This window comes from Sinocyclocheilus grahami, unplaced genomic scaffold, assembly GCF_001515645.1.
Source record: "Sinocyclocheilus grahami isolate Dianchi unplaced genomic scaffold, SAMN03320097.WGS_v1.1 scaffold534.1, whole genome shotgun sequence".
NCBI classification, from domain to species: Eukaryota; Metazoa; Chordata; class Actinopteri; order Cypriniformes; family Cyprinidae; genus Sinocyclocheilus; species Sinocyclocheilus grahami.
Genome location: NW_015505713.1, coordinates 1,109,674 through 1,129,174, shown reverse-complemented (window position 1 = coordinate 1,129,174; position 19,501 = coordinate 1,109,674). Strand labels below are relative to the sequence as shown.

At 40.1% G+C, this 19,501-nt stretch overlaps 1 protein-coding gene across 1 annotated transcript; it reads left to right on the top strand.

Moving 5' to 3' along the window:
* The first annotated feature begins 735 nt into the window (after window positions 1–735).
* Window positions 736–11,365, top strand: LOC107555453 (G protein-activated inward rectifier potassium channel 1-like). The gene is made up of 3 exons (XM_016238269.1): window positions 736–1,983; window positions 2,382–2,598; window positions 9,395–11,365. Exons 1-3 carry the CDS (start codon window positions 1,306–1,308, stop codon window positions 10,117–10,119), a joined length of 1,620 nt encoding a protein of 539 aa, XP_016093755.1. The 5' UTR covers window positions 736–1,305; the 3' UTR covers window positions 10,120–11,365.
* Window positions 11,366–19,501: the final 8,136 nt, after the last annotated feature.

Sequence of the window (19,501 nt, the reverse complement as noted above, 5' to 3'; positions counted from 1 at the left end):
AAAAGTATTGCAAGTATTACGTACAACAATAAAACAGTGTAGGAAATTTACTTTTGGTACTTAAGTACTTTTAAAAGCAAGTACTTCGGTACTTTTACTTAAGTAAAAATCTGTCTTTCCGACTTTTACTTGTAATGGAGTAATATTTGACCAGCAGTATCTGTACTTTCACTCAAGTAATGGAACTGAGTACTTTGTCCGCCTCTGCTTAAAATAAAGTGTAACCAAAACCCCTTTTGGAACCTTTATTTTGAAGATTTATAGGTTCGTCTCGCGAACTGGCACCACTAGACTAAAAAAAAAGCAATTTTTTGTGATATGTAGATTTGTCATTATACAAAAGTGCTCCAGCAGATGCTGTTGCTATGGTTTTCTTTCCTCACACCAATGCAAATTGTATTTGAAAGCACGTTTTTTAACTATTAGGCTAATTCAAATTCGAAACTTGTGATTCAATTGATATTTAAATTTATATTTTGAGTTCCACTGGGGGACATTAATTAATAAGCCTTAATTAGACCCCCCCCCCCCCCAACCCCCCTCTAATTCGCATCCTGCATATTGCCTGTAAACAAACAGATCTTGCAGAGATTACGTTCTATGCAGCACTGTTCAGAGAAGCATATTACAAACGCAGCAAAAAAATATGTATCCAACACAAGAACACGTGGTCATCCCTCCCCCCACCTCCCATCTCCACCACCACCCTCTCGGAGAAGTTTCTCTTATTTGTCGGGGCTGGAGATGGAGTTTGAGAGCTGGAGGCGCGCAGTGCGCAGGAACCGAGAACAGTGAGAAGACGAACAGAATCAGATAACAAAGCTTGCCAGCCGCGAGGATCAGCAGAGGCGGTGAGTTAAAACTTGGACAGGATCCTTAGGGCGTCTACCAACTACCATCTTATCAAATTGGTGCGATACACCTGGGGAAACAGGAGTGGATGAAGGTGGAGGTGGAGGAGGGTGCCAACGCACAAGTGCTAGACTGCGCCAAGCCAATCTGAGATTACAAATGACTCGCATCCATTTTTCTCCACATTTTACAGCTTTGTGTTATTGAGTCTTTTTTTAGATGTGCGGATTTGGAGAAGACAAGGAGATCTGCATCGCTCCATCCCAAGACCGACGCGCTGCTATTGACAAACTCCTGAGGTAAGCCCTAAAAATAACTTTTTTGGAATCATCCGCCCAGAAATGCGGGAGACTGGTGTATCTGAGGTGTGAAGAAAGCCGAGAACAGTTTGTCAGGAACAAGCACGCAAAGCATTCTCGCAGCCTATATCTGGAACAACTTTAACCGTGAAGGATGTCTGCGTTGCGGAAAAAATTTGGGGATGATTATCAAGTGGTGACCACTTCGTCCAGCGGCGGCGGGTTCAACCAGGCGGCCCCCGAGAAGAAAAAGAAACGTCAGCGCTTTGTGGACAAGAACGGCCGCTGTAACGTCCAGCACGGGAACCTGGGAGGAGAAACCAGCCGGTACCTGTCGGACCTGTTCACCACGCTCGTGGACCTCAAATGGCGCTGGAATCTATTCATCTTCATCCTTACCTACACGGTGGCGTGGCTCTTCATGGCTTCTATGTGGTGGGTCATTGCCTTTATACGCGGAGACCTGAACCAGATCCACGATGACAAGTACACACCGTGCGTGGCCAACGTGCACAACTTTCCCTCCGCTTTTCTGTTCTTCATCGAAACTGAGGCCACTATCGGATACGGTTACCGCTACATTACAGACAAGTGTCCGGAAGGCATCATTCTCTTCCTCTTCCAGTCAATCCTAGGCTCTATAGTGGACGCTTTTCTGATCGGTTGCATGTTCATCAAGATGTCCCAACCGAAGAAACGCGCAGAGACGCTGATGTTCAGCGAGCACGCAGCTATCTCCATGCGTGACGGCAAACTGACCCTGATGTTCCGAGTGGGCAACCTGCGGAACAGCCATATGGTCTCCGCGCAAATACGCTGCAAACTACTCAAAGTGAGTATACGACTGGAACCCATTAAAAAGAGAGAAAGAGAAAAAGAAAAGGGAACATATGGCACGTTATGTGCAGGTTAGAAATATGCATCAGTGAATTTCAATCTAAACGTGTGAATATAGAAGAAATGCATATCACTAAATATTTGAAGGGTTCAAGCTAAGGTTCATTCTTTAACCTAATACAAGCATTACCTCAAGCTGAGACAAATGAGAAATGAGACCTGTAATTTGATTTGTTCACCTACAGTGGACAAAGTAGGCTATTGATCCGCTCTATGCGATTTGGATGCAACAGTCCTTTTTGCATCACGCATTAGACCCAGTCTTTCTCTCTTGCTCACACTCCATCATCTCCCTGTTTTGTTCTAAGTAGTTCTCTTTATCTTTCCCTGCAGTCCCGCCAGACTCCTGAAGGCGAGTTTTTGCCTCTGGATCAACTTGAGCTGGACGTTGGTTTCAGTACTGGAGCCGACCAGCTTTTCTTAGTGTCCCCTCTGACGATCTGCCATGTGATCGACTCCAAGAGCCCATTTTACGACCTCTCGCAAAGGTCCATGCAAACAGAGCAATTTGAGATTGTGGTTATCTTAGAAGGGATCGTGGAGACCACCGGTGAGTTTTAATAATATGCTCAGATGTCAAAAAATTGGCAGAAACCTGTATCGGAATGCTGACATTTGATTCACTGAATGTTTACAGAACATTTCCACACTATACATCTTTAATATGTGCAACATTTTTTTGAAATATTACGCAAATGTTTCTTTTGACTGAATCATACACATTATTTACAAACCAGTGCATGCAGCCAAGTTTAATGTCTTTCTTATGTGTGTGTGTGTGTGTGTGTGTTTTCCCCCCCGCAATTGTAGAATATGTGCACAGGGTTAAGGTGTTTGGGTGATGTGCTACAGATGTGAGGTTCAGTGTGTGTGTGTGTGTGTGTGTGTGAGTCAGTCTGCAGAAGCAAGTTTGCTGGTGCAAATCGGGTTTTAATGATATAAAAGAATGAATGTCGGTGTCTACTGCAGCAAAGATGGAAAAAGAGAGAGACGTGTTATGTAAGAGATGATATACAAAGTTAGTCTTTCATTTTGCTCTCTGCCTCATGGTTCCATAGTCTGGCATGCTTAGAGATTAAGCCACCTGTCAATCAAATCACAGCTCACCTTTACTTTCTCAGCCTGCAGTGTCAAACACATCGATCCATACATATACAAGACAGCACGCACTTACAGTAAGAAACAGCATTCGAACAAGCAACAGCGGAAAATCTCTGCAGCACACATGTTGTATATGTACATATGCAATTAGACTGAATATGCTTCCATGGTTTGATTGAATTAACATAATCAAGAAAATCATATATGCCGTCCGGGCTTCTTTATTCACATCTAAATATTCTGCCTACATAAAGTGAAGGGATTTGTGGGGGAAAAAATATAAGAAAAGAAAAGAAAAAAAAGCAGAATTATGTACAGTTAGTCAGCACTCTGTTCTCCCCATTGTGAATCAGTTTCCATAGCAACTAAATCGGCCCCTTCTTAAGCGGTCTCCATACAGTAAAGTCTCACCGGCTGTATGAAGTATGGAGACGAAACTTGTGTTTATCAGCCTCACAAATCAAATACTAATTACTACTTATCAAATAATTCATTAGACATTTTTAATTAGGCTATGTCCTGTAATTATAGCTAGGTTTATGACATGTGCATGTGAGAATACAGCACAAATACATTCTGTATGTGTGTGAGTGTTCTTGTGTCCTTCAGTTCTAATCTTCAGGATTAAAGTCTTTGTTTGGACACGTCTCTGTATATGAAAGCTCATGTTTCACATAGCGGATACCGGGGCTAGTTGTCACAAGGGCTACATCTCAGTAAGCTAATTGTTTTTGTATGTTGCTTTGATAAATTGATGAGTTTGTTTCTTCATTGGAACAGATATGGAGAAATTTAGCATTACATCACTTGCTCACTAATAGATCCTCTGTAGTGAATGGGTGCCGTCAGCATGAGAGTATCCACAATACTCTCATTCAGTAATCCACATGACTCTAGTCCATCAGTTACCATCTTGTGACGTGAAAAGCTGCAAGTCCTCTATTCATAATATTGCTTTCTCCAGTGAGATTTTCTTGTCTGAATCAGAAGAGAAATATGCACAGATTGAGCACTATTTATAAGTGAAAACAGTTGTAAACAAATATGTTGGTGGATTTTGTGAGAATACAGTGTTTTTTTTATAAGGAATAAGATTATTATGGATAATGGAATCGTGTGTTGGCCAAAAGTAATGGTTTAAAGTTAAAACACCTCAGATTGATTTGTTTTTTACAAACACACAGCTTTTCACTTCACAAGGTAATAATTGATAGATTGGTGTTGTGTGAATTACTTGTGGATTATTGTGGTGTTTTTATCATCTGTTTGGACCCTCATTCTGACGGCACCCATTCACTGCAGAGTATCCATTGGTGCACAAGTGATGTAATGCTAAATTGCTCCATATCTGTTCCGATGAAGAAACAAATTCATCAATTTATTCATCAGTTTATTCTCCAAATCTGTTCTGATGAAGAAACAAAATAATGTACATTTTGGATGGCCAGATAGTTAGTACATTTATTTGGGAAATGTTCATTTTTGGGTGAACTATTCCTTTAAATTAAAGTCATTTTTTGTGATGACTTTACAGAAAAACTTTTTGTCTTTCAAACTAAAATTACAATATTTCACATTTTTGTAATAGCTGCATTTCTGTAAAAGGACAAAAAACAATGGCTTGATAGTTTGAATGGTGTTACCTGTTATATTTTTGATGTTTCACGAATTGTTGTACTTTTTAAATTTAGCTGAAGAGCCATTAAATAGACAGTGATAGGCTTTTAAATGGCAGGAACAAATTGCGATAACAACCCACACTGTCAGAAAAAATTGACAAAAATTGTACCTTAAGAGGTAGGCTACAACAGCTTGTCACTGATGCAGTGCCCTTAAAAGGACAACTTTGTAACTTATCTACCCCTAAAAGCTGCATATGAGTAGTAAAATATGCGATTACGTTACTACAATGAACCTTTTAGGGATACAAAGATGTGTCTTCGAGCATACTCCCTCAACGACAAGCTGTTATAGACCTACAGAAGGAACAGTTTTTACACATTGTTTTACCCCAGCACTGTTATTAGAGCATCTTGTCACTAAAGGTATGTTCAGTGAACTATATCTTTCTTCCTGGACAATCACGGTGGAAATAGCTTTTTTGTAGCTGAAAATGTAAGGTGGGTGTTCGTATACAGAAACGGACTCTGGAGTAACAAGTGTGACAAATAATCCCAGTCTTCTCTATATGATTCTCTCAATGTGGCAGGAGGAAGATTTAGATATTAACACATGAATTTCCTTCAAGCAGAGAGGCAGTGGCTGCAAGGCCAAGGTTCTCAAGAGGAACAGCCCAGAGCCATCTATTGCCCTCAGAGATAAACATGACAGCTGTGCCAGCATTCACATCTGTCAAATTATTTACAGCTTTTCACATTACACTGCAAAAATGCGTCTCTTAAATATAGCAAAAATATTTTACTGATACTGATACTAAGCAAAAACAGAATGTGTTAAGAAAAAAATTACTTGAAACTAACATAAATCTAGCCATAAGGAATATTAATGGTTTTGAATATTAAGCAATTTGAGTGAAGACTGCATTAAATTAGAGTGTTTGTTCTTCAATCGTTTGTAGTTTGCATATTCAGATGTAATAACCTTGAGATTATATTATCTTGAAAAAATAAACAAACGCACTTGCACTTTTGTCTGACCCTTGACATTCTAAAACCAATTATATTATGTTTACTAATTCAACCTAAATGCATTTAAGAGACATATTTTATCAGTAGACATCAAACGTTTGACCTCAGCATTATTAACAGTATGTATTAACCAGCTGAGCTGCAGAAATGCTGGTAATAACATGGTGAATTAAGACTGTAAAACTAGATTTGTAATGTGATACAAGGCCACAACATAAAACTGCATTTGACCTAATTTTTAAGTATTTCTATCAAGTGTTTCATTGTTATGATCCATTAATTGTTTTAGTGGCTACATACTTAGTTTCAAGAATTCTCAACAAGTCATTTATTCATGCCATTAGCATTTTTAAAATCTTGGCTTTACGATTTTTTTTAATTATACATATGCTTGTTTCAAGAGTGGCATTATGTGAAGAGTATGTTTCTAAAGTAATTGGCCCATTTTTACAAATTTCCTAAATCAAGAATGTTCTGGTAGAATAACTGTCACTGCTTGGAAAAAGTCTCATGTCAAAAACTCATTTGTTAAAATATCACTTATAGATCAGGGTTATTTATCTAAGTAAAATATATTCAAAATACATTCCCTGAAGTCGGAATACCTTACACAAATTTAAATTCTCAAATAAATCTTTGTTTTAAGGGCATTTGGAAATTTTTGGTAAAAAAAATTATATGATTTTTTTGCAGTGTTGAGAGCTTCGAATCCATGTTCCTCGTCATGCAGATTACATCTTAAAGTGTTCTTTCTCCCATTTTCAGTTTCAAACTTTATGGGTCGTGTCCTCTTTTGGAAGGCCAAACAAAGTAGTTTTGCTTTCACAACGAAACAGCGTCACACACCGCAGCCTTGAGTGAGCGGAGGCCGGAGGCCTAGAGTGAGTGGAGGCCGGCTTGAGTGAGCAGAGGCAGGCGGGCTTGAGAACGGCGCAGCTGGCGGATTCGATGAAGGAGCGTCCAGCGGGCTTGCGGCAACCACATGTGACGACCCCGGGCTGGACTCCGCTTCGTCCACGGTGAAAGCCGATCCGGCGATCCACAGCGCAAAGTTGATGTATTTCGTCAGCGACCAGCACGGATCAGCTCCAGGCATGACGAAGCGGATATCGTCCTGTTTTGGAAGGCCAAACAAAGTAGTTTCGCTTTCACAATGAAACACACAGCGCCTTCACAACATGGCGGCGGCGGCAACAACAATACTATAGAGAGAATAAAAATTACGGCTTCTTTTTTTGCGTCAACATTTGGGCAGTGTTATGCAAATCTTCCCAAATTGTGATGTAGACATGTGGGGGCGTGTTGGAACGAGCCATTTTAGGAGGGTGGGGTTGACTCTTAACTTTTATAAAGAATATCTCTGGATTTGAGACTTTAGTCTTTGCAACTTTACAGACCTTCTTTATGCACCAAGGGCTTGTAACACTCCAAAGAGAAAGGAAAAATTGAAATCGGATCATATGACCCCTTTAACTTTATGTACTAAAATAACTAAAACCCAAAAAATGGAATTAAAACTATAAAGACATACTTTAAAAAATCTAATACAAATTACAAAAACAACAAATTTACCAAAACGTTAACTAAAATTAAAATGAAAAGGAATCATATAAAAAATAAAAAATAATTCAAACTATTTAAAAAACTATAACAGTGTCTCAAATAATGCTGAGACAGATTGAGTTGTCTTAGTACATACTGAGTAGCACTGAATATTAACCATTTATGCTTGGAGGAAAAATGTATTGGCATTATTCATTGACTTTTTATTTTTAGTTCTTGTCCTGTGGTTTGAGAATTCCAGTTTTATTTCTTGTGCTTTCAGCAGTGCGAGTAAACAGGGCAGCTTGGCGCAACCATCCCAAGGGGCCTCAGCAAATCAAAAGGGAGGCACTGCTTCATCCCCTCAAGACCACACACTGTGTGTCAGCGAGAAACAGGAGAGAATTGGGCCCAGCTGCATGGTCAATTACCGTTCAGAGCAGCCCGATAGTAGAGTTTACTGTTATCTCACACCACAGAGAGAGAGACAACAAGAGAGAAAGGGAGAGTGTGAGATAGGGACCGAGAGGGAGTCGTGATGATAATGATGGTTAGTGCTATAGGTGTGTTAGGAAGAGACACTAAAATGGACAGGAGGGAATGTGGAGCGAGTAGGGGAAAATGATGGAGAGGGAGCGAGTGAAAGAGAGAAAGACATAGATGACAGAAACAGGTCAGGCAGAGCACCTCTGTGGCAATGTAACCGAACACTTGATGACGGTCACCATAGAAACAGATTATCCCTCTTGGAAATATAAATTGTTCTCATAACTGTCAGATGTTGGAGTGTAGCAGTACCATTTTTTTCTGGTGGAAGCTAATGTTGCGCAAACGTTCCTCCCAAACGCAGAAATGGAATTTGTCGTAATGGAAGAATATGGAATGATTATGTAAGCTGAAATCGTGGCGAGCCAGACCGGATTTCAACTCCGGCAGAGACCTTACCTTCCCCTCTCCCAGCAAACAGCTGAAAGCCTGTTAAATATTTCATAAGATGAATAATATTATTTTATACTGCTAAGCCCAGGATTTGTCAGCTCGGAAAGCAGGGATTTTTTACTGTAGTAAGGGAGGATAACCATGCCTGTGTTTGTGTGTGTGTGTGTGTGTGTGTGAGAGTGTGTAGGAGTGCGATGGTCGTAGGCGGCGACGTGAGAAAAAAAGAACGATCTTGAGTTTCAAAAATGTATAATGTATGTTTTGTCTTGCTGGGTTTTTATATTTAGGTCTGAGGTTTATTATAATGTGCACTCGGCAACCGTCTCTTTTTAGACCGCGTCTGCTTCTTTCTGTCAGGAGAACGGCACAGCGGTCCCAATGCTTTCTAAACACATTCATCCAGCTGCTCAAATCCCTGTATAGAACAAAGTCCTCAGCAGTATCTCTCCTGCAAACATCTCAAATCTCCTCTCCTCTGGCCCCTACTGCACTGAGGCACAGAGGTAGACAAAGAACCACACTCCTGCATGGAGACATGGAGATACGGATGCTGGTTTTTCAAGGGACTGTCTTTGCAATTGCAGATGGAAGAAAAATGCGCCCTTCTTGTGTCATCAAGAGTACTCTTGCTTTTCAGTCGGCAATTGTCTTATCTCAGATTCCTTGCTATTGACTGATGTAGAACGCCATGTTGCAAATCTGTTCGCTTGTTAGGGGGTTCATAAAATGAGCTCTTTATAGTGAAGGCTTTGCACGCTTTAATTAAGGAGGGATGTTCGCTGGTGTGGGTGATACACAGATCTAATGAATTTCCCTCAGATAAAGCTCTTGTTTTCATGCAACCAAATGGACCGTGAACAGACGTTCCCGTGGGTGTTGCTCAACAGTAAATGCGCTTGTGTGTGTGTGTGTGTGTGTGTGTGTGTGTGTACGCACACCCTGTCAGTAATGCATCTATTAGTTTTAGTCATCGAACCATTGTTGCACAGTACACTCCTGAAACAGATTTGTTGTTGCACAGAACTTGATGTAGATTCTTATTAATAAGCCGCACCGTCGTCTTCGCTCGCACTTTGTTTCATTCATTACATTCATTTGTTTCTTGTATTATCCTAGGTATGACATGCCAGGCTCGTACTTCATACACGGAGGACGAGGTTTTGTGGGGTCACCGATTCTTCCCAGTAATTTCTCTGGAGGAGGGTTTCTTCAAGGTCGACTATTCGCAGTTTCATGGCACTTTTGAGGTTCCCACACCTCCGCACAGCGTTAAAGAACAAGAGGAGAGTTTGCTCCTGTCCTCGCCTCTGACGGCGCCCTCTCTGTGCCACAGTGCAGGTGGGGTGACGGAGGGCAGCGGCACTCTTGAAGGTCTGGAACTTCAAAGCGATGCAGAAACTGGCTCCATCAATATAGCAACCCCCATGCCAACTACCAAACTGCCTGCCAAACTTCAGAAGCTTACGGGACGGGAGGCCCCCATCCGGGATGGAATGCCCCGCAAGCTTCTGCGCATGAGTTCGGAGATCACCTACAGACTGGGTGACCTGCCCGTCAAACTCCAGCGAATCAGCTCGGCTCCGGGCGTGGCAGAAGAGAGGCTTCAGCCAATCAGTGCTGGGCGGAGCCCCAATGAGGACAGACTGGCTCCCAAGCTGGGCTTGGTGGGCGGGGCTGAACCCATCAGCCAATCGGTGACAGACCTGCCGCCAAAACTGCAAAGGTTGGCTGGAGGGGTCGGGGTGGGTGGAGTCGGAATCGGAGGACGAATGGATGGTCATCTGCCTCCCAAACTGAGAAAAATGAATTCGGAGAGGTTCACAGGCTTGAGTTTAAAATGAACTATATGTATACACGTTTTGCCCATTTACCTCCTCTGAAATTGAAATTAAGTAAAAGAGACAATCTATACTTATAGCAATTTATATATGGATAAAATATTAGATTAATGCTAATCCTCTGCACAATCTGGCATGTTTTACCACAAACAGCATGAAAGGAGAATTCATTTTCAACATCTAATTGCAGATAATATAACAATACTCAACACTGTTTAACGACTATTCAGTATATCTCTTTTATATTAGCCTAATAACTTGTTTTGAGGGCTTGCCTATATTATGTATATCTTAAAATAGAATATCAATCTAATTATCAGAATGCAATGTCAGTGTTCACTGATAATCCATGGTAACTAATGTTTCTAAAGAAGCCAATGGCTATAACCTGAGTTAGCCATTTGTTTTTTGTTTTGTTTTTTCATCAGTGGATCGGTTATTGTGGTACATAATAACACATTGAGAGATTAGTTACTGTGGTCTTTAGACCTCAAGAAATGGGCACTGTGCATTTATGGAAATGTAACAAATTTTTGGATGAACCGACTCAGGTTTTGTTCTTGTTTTTTTCATCTATTGCATGATCTATCATTTCATAATCAAGCCGGATTATCTCACGTCAAAGAATAAGCCTTAAATATAAGGAGCCAAATGTAAAATACCCACCATCGCAGACGACTAGTCTGGAAAGCTTGACACTTTTTAAAGCTTTTATGAGCTATTTGTGGCAGAATATGTTTTTCTCACGGTATTTCACATTTGGCTCTAACTTTATATATGATGTTTTGTCAATGATTGTTTCCTGCTGTTCTCCGTTTAGAAGTTTAGATGAAATGTTCAAATATTTTCCTGACCTGAATGACTTGAGCATTGCAATGGGTACAATGGATAAAGTGGGGGTAAACCCATCTAAGACAGAAAAGAGCACAATGGATGTGTATATCTGTTTTAATATTCTTTATAGATAAGACCTTGTCGACACTGTTATGGCTTTGTTTAACTCTTGTGTTTGAAAAACGAAGCAATAAGATTATAAATTGCAGTGGAACTTTTGACTGAAAAAAATCTCGTACCTTATGTTATGTTAGCGTTCAATGGTTTTACGGTTTTCTAATTGTGTTTCTCTCAATACATTCTATTCTACTTCTGACGAATATTAGAATGGCAGTTGGAGTGGTTTATGAGACTGTAATAAATGTGTTGTGATGTGTAACAAGTCTATTATAAAAGGAATCTACTAAAGGATAAACCTCCACCTGATCCATCATCACAAAATAAGTCCAAAATGAATCAAAGCTATGGGTGGACTTGCCCATGTTCGACGCATATAAGCTCATTGGTATTGGCAGAGGTCTTCCCCACAAATAAAGCAGTTTGTTCTGGTTTGACCTAGCTGTGTGGATGACTGGCAGCCTGCTGCCCGATGCTGCTCTTTGGAGGTGTTAGATTGCTTCAAATGCCCGGAGAATTCTATTCTATTTCAATGAAAGAGCATCCATTTTCTGTGCAGAGAAATTTTTCTAAATTTAGAAAAAAAGGTTTGCCTGCTTTTTAATCATCATTGTGGTTTGTAATAACAGAAAGCTTTACCACATGCTAAATAGCTGTTCAACTGAATTTTGAAAAACTGACTCCACGTCTGCCTAGTAAAAGGTCACGTGAGCGTTCAATTATTTATCATGATTTATTATTTATAACGCTTAGGTTGAATAATAAAGCTTTTTTCTGTAACAAATGGGCAGGTTTGTCCTTTCCATGTACCCCAGTGGCTATGCAAAACATAGTACCGTAAAGCATTTCCCGAGTCATAACTGCAAAAGTCAGCTTGCATCTAATACAGACATTTATTTGCTTCGCCTTTCAGAACAAAATGAAATAGTGATGATGGTGTTTTTGTGTAGAGTTTGGCAGAAAATACTGAGCAAATTGGAATGTGTGTGCAAACAGGTGAAATGTGTTAAAAGTTTTGAGAAACGTGTATTTGTTTCGAGAACTGTATGAATGGTTTGGAAAATTGGGCCTAAAAAGTCATAATTGTGAGATATAAACTCGCAATTCTGAGAACAAATCAGTCTTTTTCCTTCCCTCAAAATTGGACTTTAATTTGCAATTGCGTGTTATAAAGTCAGAATTGCGAGATATAAACTCGCAATTGCGAGAAAAATATAATATATATATATATCTCGCAATTCTGACTTCATAACTCGCAATTGCGAATTTATATCTCACAATTCTGTGAAAAAAAAGTCTAAATTGTGAGAAAGTCACTATAACCTTTTTTTATTTTTTATTCAGTGGCGGAAACGGGCTTCCATACCATTAGTGTTGGTGTTGAGAATAAGTCTTCTGCAGAGTCTGAATCTTGGGAGTCAACCCTCAATTGAATTCATGTCAGAATCAAAGAATCAATTATTTTGCAATCAGATCTTACGTGATATAAACTCGCAATTGTGAGTTAAAAAGTCATAATTGTGAGATATAAACTCGCAATTCTGAGAACAAATCAGTCTTTTTCCTTCCCTCAAAATTGGACTTTAATTTGCAATTGCGTGTTATAAAGTCAGAATTGCGAGATATAAACTCGCAATTGCGAGAAAAATATAATGTATATATATCTCGCAATTCTGACTTCATAACTCGCAATTGCGAATTTATATCTCACAATTCTGTGAAAAAAAAGTCTAAATTGTGAGTGGACAGCACCTGAGTTAAATATATGAGTGTCACAGCAAAGGGTCTGAATACTTAGGGCCATGTGATATTTCAGTTTTTCTTTTTTAATAAATCTGCAAAAATGTCAAGAATTCTGTGTTTTTCTGTCAATATGGGGTGCTGTGTGTACATTAATGAGGAAAAAAAATTAACTTAAATGATTTTAGCAAATGGCTGCAATACAACAAAGAGTGAAAAATTTAAGGGGGTCTGAATACTTTCCGTACCCACTGTATATATAATTCTCTATTATAGATCAGTGGTGGGTACCGAAACTGTTTGCTTACCAAAATTCTTCAGAATATCTTCTTTTATGTTCAACAGAAGAAAAGAAGTCATACAGGTTTGGAACGTGACAGGTGGACTATCCCTTTAAATGTATTAAAAAGATTACAGGTCTCGTTTTCTAAAAGAGGTCTTATCAAAATATTACCAAATTACACACAAGACTTGAGCCCACACATAGGCTATAACAACAGCAATGAAAAGGTTGATGAACAGCAAAAAAAAGCATTTGGTTATTGGACTGAAAGAACGGTGTGGGTGTAAAGGACGATCCATTTTCTGAGGCATTGTGAAATGTGACCCTGGACCACAAAACCACTCACCAGATGTGTCAATCTTTCAAAATTGAGATTTATGGTGTATGGTTTGTTAGGATAGGACAATATTTGGTCGAGATACAACTATTTGAATATCTGGAATCTGAGGGAGCAAAAAAATCCAAATATTGAGATAATCGCCTTTAAAGGGGTCATATGACGCTGCTAAAAAGAACATTATGTTGTGTATTTGGTGTAATGCAATGTGTTTATGCGGTTTAAGGTTAAAAAAAAACATTATTTTCCACATACTGTACATTATTGTTTATCCTCTATGCCCCGCCTTTCTGAAACGCATCGATTTTTACAAAGCTCATCGTTCTGAAAAGCGAGGTGTGCTCTGATTGGCCAGCTATCCAGTGCGTTGTGATTGGCCGAATACCTCAAGCGTGGAAATGTTACGCCCCTTAACATACTGTGATGCCGTCTCCCAGCAGGACGAGACTCCCCTTGTCCAAATACCCACACTTGCAGTCTTGGCCACTTAAGAGCGCATGCGCGCAACAGGAAGTAAGTGCGCAAGACTGTCCCAGGTCTTAAAAATACCAAAGTGCAGTGCCCTTAACACACACTAAACCCACACTATCTCGAATACCGCTCCGGAGTGCTATTCGAGACATAGTGTATCCCAGCCTGCATCATGTTCTGGAAATAAATCGTGAGACTTTTTGCCGAGATCTCGCGAGAGGTCATGGAAACCTTTCCAAATGCAAGTTAAATATTAATATAATAATTAGATATAACATATAATTTGGTAGAAAAAGAAGAAAAGTGTTTTTACGTTTTATTGGTGCAAAGATGAGTAGTGGTGATATTTATTTTGTACAACATTTGCAACTGCTTTTTATTACTTAATTAGAAGCACCACAAATTAAAATTGTCATGTTATAGGGACTACTGAACAGACATTTAGAAGTTGATTTTAAAATGCAAAATATTTAAAATTAAAATGAAAATAAAGCCATGTAGTCAGGCATGTTTATAAACCGAATAATTTAAGTAATTTGTGGATTAGTGCGTACTGGAGACGTGATCCGTTTCAAACGATTCAGTTCGATTTGGTGAGCTGGTTCGACCGGTTCACTAAGAAGATCCTGTTAAACAGAACGATTCGTTCGCGATCCGGACATTACTAGATGAGACAAAACCAATAAAACCCATTACAAACGAGGCATTTGTTGCATCCAGTGGAGACATAATTACTGATTATAATGATTTATACTGTCTTTTTACGCGTTGCGTTGCATCGTGCCGCGTAAACATAAAACCATGTCTGCATTTGTGATCGGAGAAACAACAAACAACAAGCCTACACTACACTGCTCAAAACTCGCGTTTGAATCATCATTGGCAAATTATTTAAATATGGTACAGGCTGTGAGTCAGAAGCGCCAGACTGTCCTTGCAAAGTTGGAACTGCCCAACTTTATAGAAACAGCCTTTTGAGCACATACGCATTAGGCTACTGGTTCAGGAAACAGTACTCATCCATCCTTCATAAAATGCGCAGCACCCATCTGAATATTTGGGTTGAACTGTTCTGGAACAGTGTTGTAAATACAACTTAACCACTGATTTTTAGTCATGTCCTCTTTTGGAAGACCAAACCAAGTAGCTTCGCTTTCACAATGAAACACACAGCGACTCCACAACATGGCGGCGGCAACAACAATACTACAGTGAGAATAAAAGTTATGCCTTCTTTTTTTGCTGAACATTTGGCCAGCGTTATGCAAATCTTCCCACATCGTGACATAGACATGTGGGGGCGTGTTAGAACGAGCCGTTTTAGGTAGGTGTGGCTGACTCTTAACTTTTATAAAGAATATCTCTTTGGATTTGAGACTTTAGTCTTTGCAACTTTACAGATCTTCTTTATGCACCAAGAGCTTGTAACACTCCAAAGAGAAAGGAAAAATTGAAATCGCATCATATGACCCCTTTAAAGTTATCCAAAAGAAGTCCTTATTACTAATCAAAAATTAAGTTTTGATATATTTACGGTAGGAAATTTACCAAATATCTCCATGGAACATGATCTTTACTTAATATCCTAATGGTTTTTGGCATAAAAGAAAAATCAATAATTTTGACCCATGCAATGTATTTTTGGCTATTGCTACAAATATACCCCAGCGACTTAAGACTGGTTTTGTGCTCCAGGGTCACAAACGTGTTCGCTCCACCAGTTTACCTCGATGCCTGCGGGTCAAGAGGCCATGAGGCTAACAGATACGTGTGATGCACCATTGTGCACTGGACCATTTTGATACTTGCGCTTGTAGAAGCTGTACATGTGGAATCATCATACAGTCTATGGGAATCATGGGGGCGTTAAACCTTGTCAGGGCCTAACGGCAGCCCTGCGTATCTGGAGCCATAATGAAAAGATCTCATCACTGTGACAGTTTATGCAACTGCTATTTCCCTCTGCCAGTTTCTCGATCCTCTCCCTCCCTCTTCAGCTCTGCTTGTTCCCCTTACCGAAAGCGTGAGAGAAACCGCTTTTCTCGGCACCTGCTTTAACAATTGTTATGTGGGAAAGACGTCCGTTCACGAGGTCGCAGTTGTCATGTCACTGGCCATAATAACATCCATTACATCAGACTCAATCAGCGCGTCCCTGACGATGATTAACTGGTCTGTCACCCATCATTTGACGCGCCGTTTGTCAGTATCACTCTGCGGCGCGTTGGGTAGGGTAGTGCTTCTAACTGAAACATTACCGCACAAGCCACATGCTAAGAGGACTGTGCTATGAATGTTTTAGCAGACGGCGACAGCAACGCTACAACAGAAATAGAAACAGCGCCCGAGTTGAGGCAGCCAGGCACTTGGAGCGAGAGTACAGTATGGCAGCCGTTGCTAGGTAACGCCAGAGCCCCGGGCTCGCGCGGAGGAGCATCCTCGCACCCCTCTTAGCGGTGCGATGAAGGAAAATAGATTTGCATCAGCACTGTCATTATGAGCTGTATCGTCGTCATCCTTAAACGCTTGTTTCATGTTACATGTGCAGACTCATTTCGAGAGGTGGGAAGATAGGCTACACAAAATCCCTCGTTCGGTATTTCGCTCTCTGTTGTATCACACAGAATCGTCAGTTTCACTCCAATTTGCACAAGCAGAGTTTCGTTCGTGAACGAGTCTGTAGTTTTGAACGAATCGTTCTAGGAGCGTTTCCAGCCTACTGCCTCCCTGTTGGTCAAAAATGAGTCCCCATATATACTTTAAATATACTTTTGGATGTACTTTTATGATTGTGTAGTCTGTTTTTTCTTGTTACGCGTGAGAAGCTGCGAATGATTGCTTGAGTGAACTACCCGAATGAATCAAACTGAATCGATTTTCTGAATAAGGTAGGAGAGGCAGTGCTGTATCGTGAATAAATCAGGGCTGGAGGGGTTGCAGCCTTATAACGCCCTTCAGCCATCAGCCGTGATTTATTCACGATATGCCTCTGGTACCTTAATGCTATTTTAAAAGGGGGCGGGGCTGCTCGATATGTCCCGCCCTCTCTTCCTGTTTCAGTTGAAATTACGTCACCACATAGAATAATGTTTCAAGGCACTTCAGGGGACCTTTAAATATCAGGGGAAATGATTTTTAGGTCTGTGTATTGGATATTATTTTTAATGATAATGATATTTGTTTATCAGTAATAATTAACTGCGGCTCGTGCTACATTAAAAAGCTCGCCTTTACACCTCAAGATTGATGAGCAAATAGCATTGGATTACAAACTGTGCAGGAGCATTTCCCGGCATGGGCTGGTGCTCTCTCTGGCAGCGGCGCCACTTCCGATTGGCATCCCCAGATCCCCATCCCCTGCCACGGTTTTTCTCGCCATTTTTGCTGTTTGCTCGGTAAAAACTACACTGTTCTCAGTGGCGTGTGGTGGTGTTTTTTAAAATGATGATGCAAAGTTCCCACAATTGTATTATTATTATTATTATTATTATACTTTTTTTATGTATCAACTGTCAGAGTTCGTGCCAGGAGTCACGATCGATTATTTGTCACCGTTACTGCTCTAAACTACACTGTTTTTTTTATTAAAAGATTTGATGATGCATATTATATACCAGCAAGCAGATGCGACCAGAATATGAACCAAATAAGCTAAATTGCATAAGCATTTTCCCATAAAGAACATACACACATGAGTGCACACACGCTCACGCACGCACACAAACATTTATTTATTTATTTAATGTAACACTTTAGTTATTAACTAGTTGCTTGCATATATATTAGCTGTTTATTAGTACTCATAAAGCACATACTAGTGCCTTATTATGTGTGACCATATTCTACATCTTACCCATACCTGAACAGTAATTAGGAGTTTATTGAGGCAAAAGTCAATAGTTAGTTAATGAGAATTGGACCCAAAACTAAAGTGTGGCCATATGTATTTGTGTGTGTGTATATATATATATGTGTGTGTGTGTGTGTGTGTGTGTGTGTACATTATAAGAACATTTTGTCCATCAATGGTGGCAATCAGTAGGCAAATTTTTAATGAAAATACCAATTTATATGACAGATTTTAATGTAGGCTTTTATTCATATGTAAACATTGTGAGATAGCTAGTTATAATGGTAATTAAACAAAGTTTTGCTTACTCAGTGTATTTTTGATTTTACAGTCATTTTTGCAGTTGCAATTTTGAAAAGTTGCAATTTTGTTGCAGTAGCACGAGATAGCTTGATTTTAAATGTTGAATTGAATAAAAAATGACAAGGAGGGTAAGCAGTTAATAATAAAATAAGAACAAATAAAGAAATTACTAAATAGTGTTTCAGGTCTAACACACAGTAGGGCTATTAAGAGATTTTATTTATTTTTTTTACCAATTATCCAAATAATGTTTAATCCTAGAAAGCTATTATTATCAGAAGACACGTGAGCATAACGGTTAGAAGATCAATGAATGAGAGGGCAGCGTTACCAGAGTTGCCCATATACCACACCTTGTTACAACACAGTAGGGCTATTGCAGACAGAAACAATACTGTACTACATCGATGTTTCCTGTCAGCTTAATTTTTGAGTGGACTTTGCTGTTCCGATGAGCATGATCGTTATATGAGTGGAGCACTCACATGAGCCGTGAGCGACTGAGTGGAGTGCACACGCATAGAGCTGGATAATACGCAGAGCGTCACACCACGTGAAAGTGAATCCTGAGCGGTGAACTAATTTTCGGCAGCCAGAATTTCAGTGCATCTCTAATTATTGGCGACATCAGAAATTGATATTATATAATAGCTGCGTTTTTGAACATTTTAGCAATTTAAAAATATTAAAAAATGATTTTTTTTACACGGCACCCATGCTCTCGACAGACGGCACGCCGGCTGGGAAACACTGGTCCAGGTGATATGTGAAAGTAATGTTCACTTTTTCATAAAAGCATGAAACTTGGTACACTTGTATAGCTTACAGCCCTAAACATTTTCCGAAATGGAGCCATCGCAGAAACACCTTGTGGTTGCCATGGCGACCATTTTACTTTCCGCCATAACCAAATTATGTATTTTGTGTCATAGCTCCTGAACCAAACATGACGAACTGTCATAACTGGCAGTGCCTCATAGCAACACCCTAGCAACCACCCTGGGTACCCTGGCAACCACATAGCAACACCTTAGCAACCACTCTGGGTACCTTAGCAACCGCATAGCAACCAGCCCAAGTACCCTAGCAACCGCATTGCAACACCTTAGCAACTAACTCGGGTACCCTAGGAACCGCATAGCAACACCCTAGCATCCACCCCGGGTACCCTAGCAGCCGCATAGCACAGGGCTGCCAACTCTCACGCATTCAGTGTGAGACTCACGCAATTTACACTATAGAGAATGAGGAGTCACGTCACGATCTTTTCACTCCGCATTGCATTTCGGGAAGGCGCCGCCATATTAGCAGGATACCTATCCATTCCCATGGTTACTTCTCATTCTCTATCCACCTTTTTCTTGTCGTAAAAATGGGCGCGGCCATTTGTAAATTATATGGGTCTGGCTTCCGGTCTCATCTGCGTCCACTCCGTCCAGCTATTTTTAGC

Coding starts and splice junctions, on each gene's coding strand:
- LOC107555453 (XM_016238269.1), top strand. CDS start 1,306: ATGTCTGCGTTGCGGAAAAAATTTGGGGATGATTATCAAGTGGTGACC. Junction 1,984..2,381: donor TACGCTGCAAACTACTCAAA/GTGAGTATACGA, acceptor CTTTCCCTGCAG/TCCCGCCAGACTCCTGAAGG. Junction 2,599..9,394: donor AGGGATCGTGGAGACCACCG/GTGAGTTTTAAT, acceptor GTATTATCCTAG/GTATGACATGCCAGGCTCGT.